Source organism: Cornus florida, unplaced genomic scaffold (genome assembly GCF_030987335.1).
Source record: "Cornus florida cultivar Cherokee Brave unplaced genomic scaffold, ASM3098733v1 CherokeeBrave_3.0.0_Hap2_Chr10, whole genome shotgun sequence".
Classification (NCBI taxonomy): Eukaryota; Viridiplantae; Streptophyta; class Magnoliopsida; order Cornales; family Cornaceae; genus Cornus; species Cornus florida.
Genome location: NW_026775580.1, coordinates 12,830,055 through 12,844,800, shown reverse-complemented (window position 1 = coordinate 12,844,800; position 14,746 = coordinate 12,830,055). Strand labels below are relative to the sequence as shown.

At 35.5% G+C, this 14,746-nt stretch overlaps 2 protein-coding genes across 2 annotated transcripts; both read right to left on the bottom strand.

The window, feature by feature from the left end:
- Positions 1 to 522: 522 nt before the first annotated feature.
- LOC132279198 (uncharacterized) lies at positions 523 to 2,045 on the bottom strand. Its single transcript, XM_059781129.1, has 2 exons — positions 1,248 to 2,045; positions 523 to 1,081 (listed from the first exon to the last, which is right to left on the bottom strand). The coding sequence occupies exons 1-2, from the start codon at positions 1,396 to 1,398 to the stop codon at positions 879 to 881; spliced, it is 354 nt and encodes a 117-aa protein (XP_059637112.1). The 5' UTR covers positions 1,399 to 2,045; the 3' UTR covers positions 523 to 878.
- Positions 2,046 to 4,463: 2,418 nt separating this feature from the next.
- LOC132279197 (small heat shock protein, chloroplastic-like) lies at positions 4,464 to 7,161 on the bottom strand. Its single transcript, XM_059781128.1, has 2 exons — positions 6,811 to 7,161; positions 4,464 to 5,025 (listed from the first exon to the last, which is right to left on the bottom strand). Exons 1-2 carry the CDS (start codon positions 6,959 to 6,961, stop codon positions 4,649 to 4,651), a joined length of 528 nt encoding a protein of 175 aa, XP_059637111.1. The 5' UTR covers positions 6,962 to 7,161; the 3' UTR covers positions 4,464 to 4,648.
- Positions 7,162 to 14,746: the final 7,585 nt, after the last annotated feature.

Sequence of the window (14,746 nt, the reverse complement as noted above, 5' to 3'; positions counted from 1 at the left end):
CTTTTCAATATGTAAGAAAATAAGACCCTCCTTCATTCAAATCGGCACATCCAATAATCAGAGTCTGAATCTTATTTAATAAACACCTTTGACTAATACAAAGTTATTGTAAAATTTGAAGAAAGCACCAAGACAAACCAGCCATTACTCTACTCCAGCTACTTGAAAAAACATGTACATTTAAAGCAAATACATTCCAAACTAATTGCCACCATTAGACAAATGAACACAAGGCAACAGCACAGCCAAAGACTCAATTTCATGCCAAACTAATTGCAACAATATATATATATATATATATATATATATTAGAAATCCATCAAACATATAATGCAAAACCATACTCTTTTCTCCTTGAATAAACATCTACATTTAAAGCATTTGATATTTCTAATAACACAGCTTCAATTGAGCTCACCCAAAACAACACTGGCTAGCAGTACTGAAACTTTTAAACCACAACAACAACTACTAAAAGTTTATGTATATTTAATTCTAAACCACAAATGCAAACTACACCAATTAATAATCATGCCATTAGCAGCAAACAAAAAATTTTATCACTCTTTGTTCTCAGTTCATATATGCATATATAACAGCAAAGAAAACACACATCAAGTAACATCATACTCCTGAAATTTTTAACAGTACCAGCTAGAGTGTAAATTGAGTAAATTAAGATCTACCTAAAATATTGAATGCATCCTTCGCACGTCTCACATCCACGGTGGCAACGTGAGGGCCGGCGCACCCCAAAACTTGATCGACAGTGCAGCAAGAGTTGAGGCCATCTTCTTCAGGATCACCATTTTCAGAATACCCATCTTAATGGAGGCCTTGATTTCGGCGGTGTTATAAAAAACCCCAAGGAAGATCAATCATACCAGACCTTCTTTCTCTGCCTTCCCTTCGATGTGGATGACATTCTTTTTTACCTCAATGTCCAGACCTTCTTTCCCAATTCCATGTATGTCAACCTTAATTATTGCCTCTCGCTCGTATTCCATTGCATTGCACGTCGCATCCGGACCTTGAGTCAGAATCGGATGGTTCATCTGAGCTAGATATATTATCTGAAGAACTATATATATATACACACACACACATATAGAAATGAACCAAAACTCAGTAAAAAAAAAAATCACTATGTAGCTGTAATAGATTCAAAGAGATAAAATCAAATCACAATTAAAAAAATCAAAATAGAAACAGATTTTGAGAGAGTGACGATAAGTACGAGTCATTACCTCTTCCCTGGGAGGGCTGAGACCGAGTGTGGTAGTCTGGAGCGCCGGAGGAGCTGAAAGAGTGATGGTGACCAGAGAAAGGAGAGGTGGCCATCGTGGACGACCGATTAGATCGGACAAGCTTTGCAACGGTGAGATATCTGGAGGCCATTGATGCGAGCTGTGAAGGCTATTAATTACTATCTGTTTATTAAAGTTTCTTTTCTATTCTTGTTACATGTAAGTTATAATTTTCTTATAAGAGATTTGATATTCTTTTGTACCTAGCTGAGTTTATAACTTTTCTAAAAAAAATCCCTTCTCAACTGGTTTATTTTGGAGAAAGAAGATATTGATTAACATAATCTTAACATATTTTTAAAAGATAAACAATTCATAAAAATGAAAAAAAAAAAAAAAAAAACACTTCAAATTGCAATAATATTATGTTCAATAAGTTGATATGTTCATCTAATTTATACACCATCCCTTATATTTATCCAAGTAATTGAACTGTTTTTTTGAATTTTTCTTAGAAATTACTATTCAACGTACAAATTCAATAGTAAAATATTAAGAATTTTTACTTAATACCAAAACTTAATTAAAATACAAAAGTAATTTCACTTTGACTTATTAGTCACCATTATTTTGGGCAACCAATTTAACAAGATCACAAAATTCCAGTAACTTTGTCAAAATAGCAACCTTATAAGGAAGAGAAGTGATTTTATTTTTCTTTTCAAAATATTAGGCAAGTTAGCTTATGGATATAAACAATTTATCATGCTTTAAAACAACTAAATAGTGCTAAGAAAAAAAAAAAAAAAAAAAAAAAAAAACCAACTAAATAAAATAATAACATAAACAAAACTAGTTAGACATATGTATAAACATTTAAAACAAAAGATTGAATTATTTGAAACGAATTTATAAGAAAGAAGGATTTATGTGTCCATGTTTTAGTATATAGTAGAGTACTTCACTATAACTCAAAGTACTCACCCCTTAAATAGTTAACTGTGAAGATAAACAATAACATAATGTCTAAGATAAAGCAAAGTTAGCCACTTAACAACAATAACTTTCGAGTATATAACATTAACAGGTTTAATACTAATTATTTTTAATATTTTTGAAACACATTTTAGTATATAGTTTACTGACTCGACATTAACTAGAACAATGAACACCACAGAACCACCTAAAGAGCATATGAATAAACCCTAATCCAGCTACTGCTGTTCAACATAATCAATACCATAGAACCAGTCACTCTCCGGTTAGAGCTCATTCGTGAGCCAAACTCACTAAACACCAGCTGCACGTCAGCACGTGCTTGACACTGAACACTGAGACCATTAGAACACTAATCACCCATTACTTACTTTCCTATAACCACTTAATCTGTATCAGGGTTCATGTCATCTACAAGCCCAGTTTTCTAAACAAAATGGTGGCCGCCATAAACACACATGAACACAGTGGAACAGCACAGCCAATGGCCCCAATTCATTCCAAACTAATTGCCACAAATATTAGAAATACATCAAACATATAATGCAAAAGAATACTCTTTTCTCCTTGAAAAAATGTCTACATTTAAAGCAATTGATATTTCAATTATGACCACAACCAACTTGTATGAGCCAAGCTCGAGCTGTTCATCGAAACTTTGGTTCATTTACAGCCATACACCCAGCTGATATGAATGATGAGTTAAATGTTCAAAATAAGGGAGTACTAGCTACTAACAGCTTTTGTAGATTTTATTCTAAATGACAAATACAAACTTCACCAATTAACAATCAAGATTCATAAGAAAGAGAAGTCAATCACAACTAATTTTACTGATCAAAGCAAAATCAGAACAATAAGTTACTCCATTGAATATCTAAAACAAGTTTCTTTCATCTATTTTCCAGATACCATTGATCAACAACTTACCAAACATAAAAAAAACTCATACACAACACAAACCAATTCACACATCACTTCCTTTTCTTCTCCTTCTTACCCCCTGACATTCGGAACCATCAGCCTGAGAATTCCATTCTTCAACTCAACCTTTACCCCATAAGCCCTGTGCTCATCTAGACTGAACTCAAGACTGCCACCATACCTCCTCCCACAATCATGTTTCCCAAATTCCTTCTCTCCTTTGCCTTGGAAAAACAGTGTTGTTCTCCACCCAAACTTTAATTCCAATCTCACCAACACCAGGTAACAACATCCTCACAAGCATACACCTCCTTCACCTCATTGATCTCCACACCATTTTTGTCCGCCAAATTGGAATGAATTTTTCATCCTAACTTCCTGAAGTGAAACCATACTATATACCTATCTCAAACCCATAACTTAATGAGTTAAGTAGGTTTGAAGATGACAATATCATATCAGAATCTCTACCCCCCCCCCTCAAAAAAAAGAGCACTCTAGTTCTAAAAAAATTATAGAGAAGCAAACTGCATTAACAGCTTCTAAATTATAGAAACCAGAAACAACATTGTATTTTCATATAGCAGCAAACACATATCCTAGCATCCTCCATATAATACTTTTAAAATAAGAAAATTCATATATAAATATATAGCTTGAGTAAGCATCTACCTAATTCAGTCCTTCCAAAGTCTCTAACATCAATTCCAAGATAACAAGGGGCAACAAAACTGAATCAGCTGTGGAATCGGCGACATTGATCTGGTCAGTGTTGTAGAAATCAGGAAGAAGATCAACGTCGTTGGAATATATCCTCTCAAGCTTATCCTTGTATGGATAACAGTAGCAGTCACAACTCTGTTCGATCACGTGGGTCTCACTGTGAGAACCGCACAATTCTACAGTTGAGGAGCCACAATTGCGCAATCACAACCGTACCAAGCATTTCTCTCTTATATATGTTCCCAAATATCAATAACTTTTATGTCATACAAAGCTTGACCCTACTATTACATCACCAAAAAGTCCTCAATTGAGAGTTCACTGGCCATATAGGAACTTTTTTATCCAATACTCTTCATCCTAGAAAAAACATCTACATTTAAAGCAATTGATATTTCGAATATGGCAACTTGAATTGAGCTCATCCAAGTGGTATGAATGAGTTAAATGTTCAAAACAATACTAGCAAATGTTGAAACTCTTAAAGCACAACTCGCACTAACAGCTTGTGTATATTTAAATCTAAACAATAAATATGAATTACACCAGTTAAAAATCAAGACACATAAGAAAGAGCAGTAAATCACAACTAATTTTACTTTTACTTAAAAGAGAAAAATAAGAACTAAAAGTTTACTCCATTGTATATATCATATCGCATTCAAAAAAATATTCTTCTCAACTAAAAGACACATAAAAACCAGTTTCTTTCAACTATTTCCAAATACCAGTCACTGAACATCAACTCACCAAACACATCACTTCATTTTCTTCTCCTTCTTACCCTTGGTATTCTTCTCCTCCTTACCTTCCACATTCGGAACCATCAGCCTGAGAATTCCATTCTTCATCTCGAACTTTACCCCGTCAGCCCTTTGCTCATCGGGACTGAATTCAAGGCTGCCAACATACCTCCTCCCACAATCATCCTTCTCATATTCCTTCTCTCCATCGCCTTGGAAGAACACAGTGTGGTTCTCTGCCCAAACCTTAATTCCATTCTCGCCAACACCAGGCAATGCCATCCTCACAAGTACACCCTCCTTCACCTCATTGACCTCCACCGCATTTCCGGGTCCACCACATTGAAATGGATTTTCCATCTTAACTTCCTGAAGTGGAACTTTAACCATAACTGTAGCAAAACAAAAACCCCAAATTGAATTAGAATCTAGAGTTGGGCAGTACAATACCAAGGTTGATAGTTAAAATTGGCTGATTAAAAAATAGGTTTTGCTTAAAATATAGAAATCATAAGTAGAACCATGGAAAGGAAAATTATTACTAGAATAACTGTAACAAAAAGAATGAAGACCAAAATTAAGTTAGAAATCAAGAGTTGGGTAGTACAATAACAGGGACAATAGCTAAAAAAAGATGGGTCTTGCTTAAAATTATAAGTAGAATGAGAAAAAGATTGAAACTATGAGTAGAATTATGGCAAGTAAAATTATGAGTACAATACCAGTAACAAAAAAGACGAAACCAAAATTGAAATAGAATTAAGATTTGGGTATAATAGGGTAGATAACTAAATTTGAGAACTAAAAGAGATGAATTTTGCTTAAAATTATGTGTATAACAAGAAAAATATCACTAGTACTACCATTTAAATCCTTGGGTTTGACGTTGCCAGGAGAATGAGTCCTCAGTGGTGGTGGTGGAGGTGCAGGAACGGGCAGTGGCAAAGCGAGCTAGGATGGCGGATGGAGTTTTAGGGTTGAGGAATTGGATCGAAGAGGTGGCGGCTCTTCTCATAGCCATTGATGAAGCCACTTTGAGTCGGAGTCAGAATGTTCAATACTATGAGTTCGGTGTGATTAATTATCGGTAAGTGATGGTATGTATATGCTTGCCCTCCTTGGCAAACCAATTCCAGTCATCAGCGGGGTAATCCTTCTGTAGGGATTCAACTCAAGCGGGTTGGGGCTCAACTGGGCTTAACCAGAAGCATGAAATAGTCAATCATAACACAATCTAACCCAATTGTTATTTCAAATATCGTTCTAAATTAAAAAATAGTATGGATACAAATTATAGATTTTACAATTGTTAGTTCAAATATCGTTCAAAAGTTGGAAACATCCATTTTTAGACATAAAATGTCATTTTCAACACAGCAATTCCCATTTATCAGACTACAAATGTAATTAGTGTTTATAAATCACAAAGTTCTAATAAGTTTGTCAAAGTAGTTGGGAAATTATTAGAACCGTGTAAGGAATAGGGGGAGGGTCTGAACGGAATAGAGCTGAGAAAGTTCTAGCAACTTTGTCAATGTTTATTTTCTCTTCAAATTCAAAGGTAGAGTAATCAATTATTACAAGGGAGTAAAATAAGCTGGCTCATAGGACAATTTAATTGAATGGAGCATCTAGTGACCCTTTAACCTCTGCTTAATGATTATAAGGGGGGACAGCATTATTGGTTGCTCTAAGAGGCCGGACACCATCAGCGTTGTCAAAAAAAAAACAAAACTCTGCTTAATGGTGAATCAAATGTTGATCCATCCACTTGTAACGCAATTTTAACAGATTAAAATGGTGGTTTTACATTGAAGAAATTGAAAGTATAAACACTACAATAGAAATTGGAAGTTAAAGAGCAATTAAATTTGAATATTTAAATAATCAATGTACGAGCGAGAGGCAATAGTAAAGATTGACATGCCCGGAATCGGAATAGAATGTCTGGACATTGAGGTGAAAAGAATAAGTACTCATAATTATATACATGTGTGTGTGTGTGTGTGTGTGTGTGTGTGTGTGTGTGTACAGAACGATGGAGTAAATAAATACACACAGTAAACAAAATCACTAAGCTGTAAAAGATTCACAGAGACATAAAATCAAAACACAGCCAAGAAAATTAAAATAGAAACAGATTCACAGATAGAGAGACGATGAGTACGAGTCATTACCTCTTTCTCGGGAGGGCTGAGAGCGAGTGTGGTTGTCGGGTGCGCCGGAGGAGCTGAAAGAGTGATGGTGGCCGGCGAAAGTAGAAGCGGCCACCGTGAACGGCCGATTAGATCGGAAAAGCTTTGCAACGGGGATATATCTGGAGGCCATTGATGTGAGCCGTGAATGAAAATATTGTGTGCGCGCGTCTCTCTCTTCCTCTTCCGCTTCCTCTCTCTAGGGTTTTGAGTGGGTTTAAAAACCTTTGAAATTGCGCAGACGGCGAGTGCCGAGTGGGAAATGTTTTAGAGGGAAGAAGGAAAGGGTAGAGTAAGAGTGGTATGACGAGTTGGTTTACATATGGATTTATGATTCATTTTAACGCACGCAAACTAAAAAAATATTTTGAGTTTTATCTTAGAGAAATAAAATATTGCTTAAATTAATAAATATTAAAAACAAATAGAACATCTTTAAAATATTGCTTAAATTAATAAATATTAAAAACAAATAGAACATCTTTAAAAGATGACTGATTCTCATGTTCAAAATATTTATATATGTACATTTAATTTAAGACAATATACTTTCTATTTTTCCAAACAAACTTTTTCTTTCTTTTTTTTTTTCTTTTTTTTTTTATTTTTTTTTTTATTTATCCTGGCAATAAGAAAACCAGCCATACGGCATCTACAAACACAGCCATAAAAGCCGTACAAAGTCAAACAAATCATGAAGCAAAAGAGGAAAAATTAAAAAACGGGCTTCAAATTTGTTGAGAAACAAACCAAAACACACTAGCGGACCATCCAGGGAGAAAGCAACAACGGGAGTGACCCAAAGGTCAGGCATCATCAAGGCAATAGCTCCAAAGCTGCATCCACAAGGCGCCGCCGACTAGGGAAAAACTACCCAAACTCCGCACAAAAGGACGGGGACACCAAAACCCGACATAGATCAGAGATCTTACTAGAAACAAAACAACAAATCTACCCCGTAGAGTCAGAAACAAACCAAACAAGAGTATATCTAGTAAAAACACAGCAAAAACGACGTGAAACCCACCCACCGAACGAACATATTATTCCAAACAATTAATGGAACAAGTTTTTAAACTATATTATTCCACGTATAGATTGATTTAATTTATTTTCATGATTTTTTCTTAAAGTCCAAAGTTAATTAAAACGCTAAAGTATTTCAATCAGACTTGTCAGGATTCTATAAACTTTGTCAATATTTCTTCTTTTCAAATTCAAAGGTAGAATAGATAATCAATCAATGAACAAGGGAGTAAAGGGAATTAAATGATGCATTTACTAATTTAAACTCTGCTTAATCAAATTTTAATCACCACCCACTTCTAAACTCTAATGCAAATTTAATGGAAAAAAATGGTTTTGACGTTTCATTCTTAAAATAAGAATTTAGCAGAGAATGTACTAATTAATTTACTAAGAGCAACTCCAATGCACCTTTCATTTGGGCTGCTAAACTCAAAATTTGAGAGAGGTGTAAAAAGTGAGCTCTGCAATGGGCTTTCATTTAGGCTCTTAAATTTTGAGAATGCCAATTTTTTTCTCAAATATAGGAGCTGCCAATTTTTTTGGCAGGCCTTCTCTCTCTCTCTCTATACGACGCCATTTGGAACGGCTTTGTCTATGTGCATTTCCTGTCCCCTCTTCCGGTTGCGTCAAAACCTAACTTCAATCTCTCTCTCTATATATATAAGTGTATGTTTGTATATCTAACTCTCAATACAAAATCTGACTTCAATCTCTCTCTCTCTCTCAATTCAATGATTCCAATTTCTCCATGGTTGAAGATGGCATTTACAGATCCGGCTTAAGAGTTAGCAGTTGCAGAGAGAGAGAAGGGGGTAAGTTCAGAGTCTGAAATGATATATCGATATGGGTTTTGCGAACGGCGAACTCTGAAATGATATGTCAATATGGGTTTTGATATAGGTAATAGGTTTTGAACCTTTGATTCTTGTAAACAGATAGATATACTGAAATATAAACAATATATACACACATATACGTATGTGTGTTTGAGTGTGTATAAAAGAGATGATGAAGCTGAATAAGAAAAGAGAGAGAACACCAAAAACCATATGAATGGGTGGAGTAAGGAAGCAAACAATTACAACATATATGTATCCATAGATTTTCAGAAAACATCATCCCCATTTCAGATCTGCTCTCAGCCGCCTCACTTACCCTAATTTGACAGATAGATAAACTAAAATATATGAGTTTTGAACTTCTGATTCTTGTAGATTTTGTCGTTTGCAGTAGCAGAGAAAGAGAGAGAGAGAGAAGAGAGAGTACGCTAATATGGAGGGGAAAGAAAATTTATTCAAACCTAAACCCTAAGCTGTTCAATTTGCTGACGCCACCACCGCCTCTACACTTGTAAGACCCACCTTTGTAACCCCACTGCCGCCACCTCATCCCTCACCGCCCAGTTAAGCACCATTACCGGCGGCGGCGGCAACAAACTTCCCATCGGTGGATGCAAATTCTATGACGGAGCGAAAGTACTTCGGTGGTTATGAGTTCGAGACCGAACCAACGAGTTGTACTTGTCGACCGCCATTATCATGTTGGACTGCAGGTAAAGCCCAACTCATATCTGAAATAGGAATTCAGGATTGGAAGTCTACCAATTTTAACTCAAATTTGTAAAAATATAGTTAGGGCAAGTTCAGAGTCAAGAACGAGAACAAAGATTGAGGCGATTGGGGAGGCTGAAATGATTTGCCCTAAAAATATTATGTGGGACATAATGCAATAAATGGTTAAGATGGGAAGGTAATTTCGAAATCAATGGTCAGAGTTAAAATAGGATTGGAAAGCTAGAAGTGGGTTGGACTTGGTTCAATAGAGGGTGAGAATTGCTAAAATATGGCATTTTGGATGAAATGCACTATTGGAGCAAAATTGCTAAAATATAGTATTTTGACATTGTAGTTCCTCTCAAAATATAGATTTGGCAGCCCGAAATGGCATTTAGCATTAGAGATGCTCTAAGGCAGAGATGATTTCTCTTAATTAATTCATATTATATCTCCCAACACTGGAAAGTTCTCATACTTATACTTTACCAATTAAAAAAACTATAAATTAAGTTCATTACTATTAAATAATTTTTCAATTAACAACAGATAAAGTTAATACAATAAATTTAATTATTATGTAATGACCTGGTCATTTTCTTCCTTTTCCTTTTTCCTCAAATTTTGCGGTTAAATTTTTTCCGTTATCTTTTCTTTTCTGTGGACGGTTTTTCATCACTTAGTGTCATCTTGAGTGCTCGGAAATGGTTTCTAAGACTCTTTTCCGTGGATTAACAACTTCCTTTGAGGACCGAGTCATTTCCACAATTTTCGTTTTTCGACACTATTCATTTTTTTGTCTTTATTCCTATTTCGTCCTTTTCCCTATTTCGTCTTTTCCCTGTTTGTCACTTTGTTGGCAAAACCTCACTTCTTGTGCTCAGAGTTGGTTTTTGACTTCACGTATCTTTATCGTGAGTGGTTTCCACGAAATACGTATCTTTACTTTTGCAGGAAAGTACTCTGGTTGGTCCCGGTGTCCATAGGGGCATGGATGCATAATTCTTTGAAATTAATTTCTTTTCTTGAGGTATTTTTCGTAAATATCTTTTGAAGATATTTTATTTCAGGGATATCTAAGAAAATATCTTTTGGAAGATATTTTCATTCTGGGGAAGTTTTGCAGTTAACCCTTTTTGTGGGGGCCATTGTGCAATTAATGAAAGTTGTTGCAAATTATCTTGTTTTGAGCCTGGATCCTCGTACAAGATTCATTTTCACTTTTCGTCGAGTCGTAAACTCTTAAAAGTCCCTTCTGGTCGATGTTTTCGAGTTTCAGGGTTTCTGGTCCCGGTTTGCGCTAAACTTGTTTAGGGTATAACTTTCTGTTCGGGACTTGGTTTTTGACACCGTTTCTTCCGTTATTCTTATTTTCTCATTTTGAATCTTTTTTGTTCACAGAGTTTCATCATTTGAGCGCGTCTGCTCAAATTTCACTTTTTCTGGACCAGGCGAGGTCCGTTCGGGGCATTTTTTGGATTTTCCTATAAAAGGGGGATGAGATATTTTGATTTTCATCTTCCCCACTCATCTTGCACGACCAGAACTCCCATGGCAGCTCAAGGGAGGCTGCCATCTCCTTTCTCCTCTTTTGAACTTCATTTCTTTGTTAAAAAGTTGAAGTGCCTTTACGTTTTATGTTCATGTTGATTATGCGCTTCTTTCACCCTTATTAGAACCCATTTCTGGCCAAATTTTGGAGTTTGGGTTTGAGGTCAAGTTGTGTTTTTCATGGGTCCTCTTTGGAGTTTATCGTGCACGGCGTTGTCCCCAACAAAACCCCGAAGTATCGTCGGATTCGGAGCCGTTTCATTTTGATGGCTTTTGAGATTTTCATCTCAAATTGAGGTAGGGGGTATCTTAGGATTATATTTATGTTGTATTGATTGATATATAAGTATATACAACTTGTGAGCATGCCTTTGTTTAAGATATAGAATTTAATTTAATTAATTTCTATATTTGGGATTTAATTCATATGTTAGTGTATATAACTTGGAATAAAATTGTGGCTTACTGGTAAATTAGGCCTTGGTATGTTGAATAACATATATTAAATTTGGAGCATTTGATTAAGAATTGCAAAAATTATTTAATATTTGTCTTTGGTGAAAGTTTAATTCACATGGTCTTAGCAAGCATGAAATCAAATTATGATGTGATATTTGGATATGTCTTGGCATGCTCTCTAACATATATTAAATTGGGAACATTTGGAATTGATTGAAAATCTAGAGAAAAATTAATTAATGAGCCTAATTAATTTTATTTTAAGTGTATTGGCCACTTAAATTGTTGTTGGATGTAATAGGTTGATAATCCCATGAAATGTAGTCCATTTAATCACCTTGTGAGCATGTTACTAATTTGATGTAGAATTAGTACTTGAGACATCTTGAAATGGTAATTGGACTTAGCATGATATAGAATATCATTGACTTGCATAGCTTGTTTAGATATATCTTGTGTAGGTGTATAGCTTGTTAGAATATTACAATTGTTTACCTTGGAAGCTAGTTACTAAATTGGGACTTATTTAGTACTTGTGGCTTAGTGTGGTAATGTGGTTCAATTGTTGTAAAATATTCTTGTTTTGGTTATAAATTGCATATTGGAGGCTTGACATATCATATGCTATCTAGACTTGAATTCTAGGACATTGTTTGTGTAGATTTAACCTTATTTGTGCATGGAAGATGGTTTTATGCATTAGTGGATTTGGTTTATAAATTGCATAGTGGAAAGCTTATAAGGACATATTTCACGTGATGGCTAGGGTTTGGCTCTAGTACGGAGACAAAAGTCTTCTAAGTCATAAGTGCGCACTAGGTAGTACCTTGTGGGTCGTAATTGCCCGGAATAACTTATGCATGTGCGCACTAGGTAGTGCCTTGTGGGTCGTAATTGCCCGGAATAACTTATGCATGTGCGCACTAGGTAGTGCCTTGTGAGTCGTAATTACCCGGAAACACTTGCTTGGTCTAGTGACCACATGTCCTAGTCTTTCTACTTTGATTTGGCATTCAATTTCAAGTTGTTAATCATGGATTACTTGTAACTTGAGAATTGGTGCTTGCCTATGTATTTTGATCTCATTTAGTATACTTGAAACTGTATACTTGAACTTGTATCCTTGTTGGTGTATCTAAACTCTATCTAGTGTATTTATGCTTAGTATGCTTGTTTTGTGTGTGCGGATTTCATTTTTGTATACTTGTGCCATGTATACTTATCTTATGTGTATTTTCCTTTACTTAGTATACTTGTGCTTGTATGCTTGATTTGTGAGTACTCTATTAGCATATCGAATACTTGTGTAGGTATGTTGGATATTGCTCTTCTTGTCTAACATGATTAGTGTACTTGAGCATATATACTTGTATATCATTGTTCATTTCAGTTGCATGAGTAGCTTAGGATGATCCCTGAGTCTTACTTTGACATAGATGCTAGGTGGCATGAGCCCCTTTAACATGTTTCAGCATAAGGTGATAATTTGTAAAATACTAGGTCGATGCATGCTCACTTCCTACGAGTAGCTTTATGTTACTCACCCACGTAGTGGGGACATTTTTCAGGTATAAAGACTTGGTTCGTGATGCTTATTGATCCTTGGATGGCTTGTAGTTTCTAAGTTTCCATTTTATGCAAGTGTTAGCATAAAATGCCTTTTTGTAGCCATATGTTAACCTTGTAATATTTGATCCCATTTATGTAAAGTGTACATGAGTACACTCTTTTCAATGTATTTAACATGTATGAGATGAGGCCGGAAGCCAATGACATGTATCTTGCTTTCTATGCACTTTCGTTTTCAAGGTTTAATATGAAAATGTTGAAAAATGCTTAGACATTGTGTCACAACTTTTGCATCAAGTGTGGGAATTTCATTTTTATTCTTTCGTAGGGTCTCATTAATCATGTATAAAGTGTGGCCAAGGGCCAAACAGTAATTTGAAATCATTTGTTAATTTTGGTTTTCAAATTTCTCAATTCTTGTGCATTTTCGCCTTTTTGGCCGTTGGGGGGTCGGATTTTGCATCGGGTCTTCTCGAGAGCCGCAAACCATTCTCGTGTGCTTAAAAACACTAAATACACTTGCGTGCACATTCGTTTCAACCTAGAAATGCATTTAGGGCCAAATGTATACTTGGTGCAAAGTTGCATTTTTTTTTTAGTTTTGACCCCTTACTGAGCTAGGGACATTTTGGGCATTTTACAGTGAGTTTTTTTTGAATTCCCTCGTGAGTCATGTAGAAAACTCAATTTTGAGGGGGGTTTATTCTTTATGTTTTTCCAGAAAAATTCATCTACTAGCCCGTTTTTACTCTCTGTTCTGGCTGTTTCTGGGAAAAAAAATGCTTGTAGCAGCTTTTTGGGTCCCTCTTGACCTACTCTGTTCTAGGGGCATTTTAGGGATTTTACAGCGTGTTTTTTTTTTTTTTTCGTTTCTTCCACATAACCGGGTAGGAAACATGATTTTAAGGGGGGTTTCTTCTTCGTGTTTTTGCAGAAAAATTCGTTTAAGGGTCCGTTTCTAGCCTTTGTTTTGGAAAAAAAATTGAAAAGTTGCTTCCTGTCAAAACACTATTCCTGCCCAGATTTTCGTACCCGAAAAAGTTAGTTTTTTTGAAACTTTGAGGCTTCATATCTCTTTCGTCCCGACTCCAAATCAAGTGATTTTTTAGTATAAGTTTATTAAATTTTGCTTGTTTATCCAACGGTATGAATGGTTGCATCCAATTCTATCTGAAAAGACCATTTTACCCCTTGCAAAGTACCCTTGCCACATTGATTTGAACCCAAAAGTCTATTTTTTTGAAACTTTGAGGCTTCATATCTTCTTTGCCCGGACTCTGAATCAAGTGATTCTTAAGTCTAGATTTATTAACTTTTCCTTGTCTATCTATTGGTATGCTCAATTGCATCTAGTTTTGTCTTAAAAGACCATTTTACCCCTTGTAAAGTACCCTTGCCGCATTGATTTTAACTCAAAAGTTTAATTTTATGAAACTTTGGAGTTTCATATCTTCTTCATCCGGACCCCGAATCAAGTGATTCTTGGGTCAAACTTGGTTAATTTTTCGCTGTCTTTAGCACCCGATTCTATATTTTTAGAAATGACTATTTTGCCCCTGGGGGCTTAATCGTTATTTTTCCGATCTCTTGCTTCCGCACTTTATTTCATTGAGTTCCACGACCTCATGGAAGGTCATCAAAGTGTCTTAGAGGTGTGTTGTGCCTTGGGAGATCGTTGTCTTGTTTCTTGCTTCCGCATTTTGGATCCGTTACAGGATCATCCTTTCGGTTCATCCCTGACGCACTCGCCTAAAAAC

What these genes read in the sequence shown, in the direction of transcription:
- LOC132279198 (XM_059781129.1), bottom strand. Translation starts at nt 1,398, where the DNA reads ATGGCCTCCAGATATCTCACCGTTGCAAAGCTTGTCCGATCTAATCGG. An exon ending in TCAGCCCTCCCAGGGAAGAG is followed by an intron (nt 1,082 to 1,247) that starts GTAATGACTCGT and finishes ATATATATATAG; the next exon opens with TTCTTCAGATAATATATCTA.
- LOC132279197 (XM_059781128.1), bottom strand. Translation starts at nt 6,961, where the DNA reads ATGGCCTCCAGATATATCCCCGTTGCAAAGCTTTTCCGATCTAATCGG. An exon ending in TCAGCCCTCCCGAGAAAGAG is followed by an intron (nt 5,026 to 6,810) that starts GTAATGACTCGT and finishes GTTTTGCTACAG; the next exon opens with TTATGGTTAAAGTTCCACTT.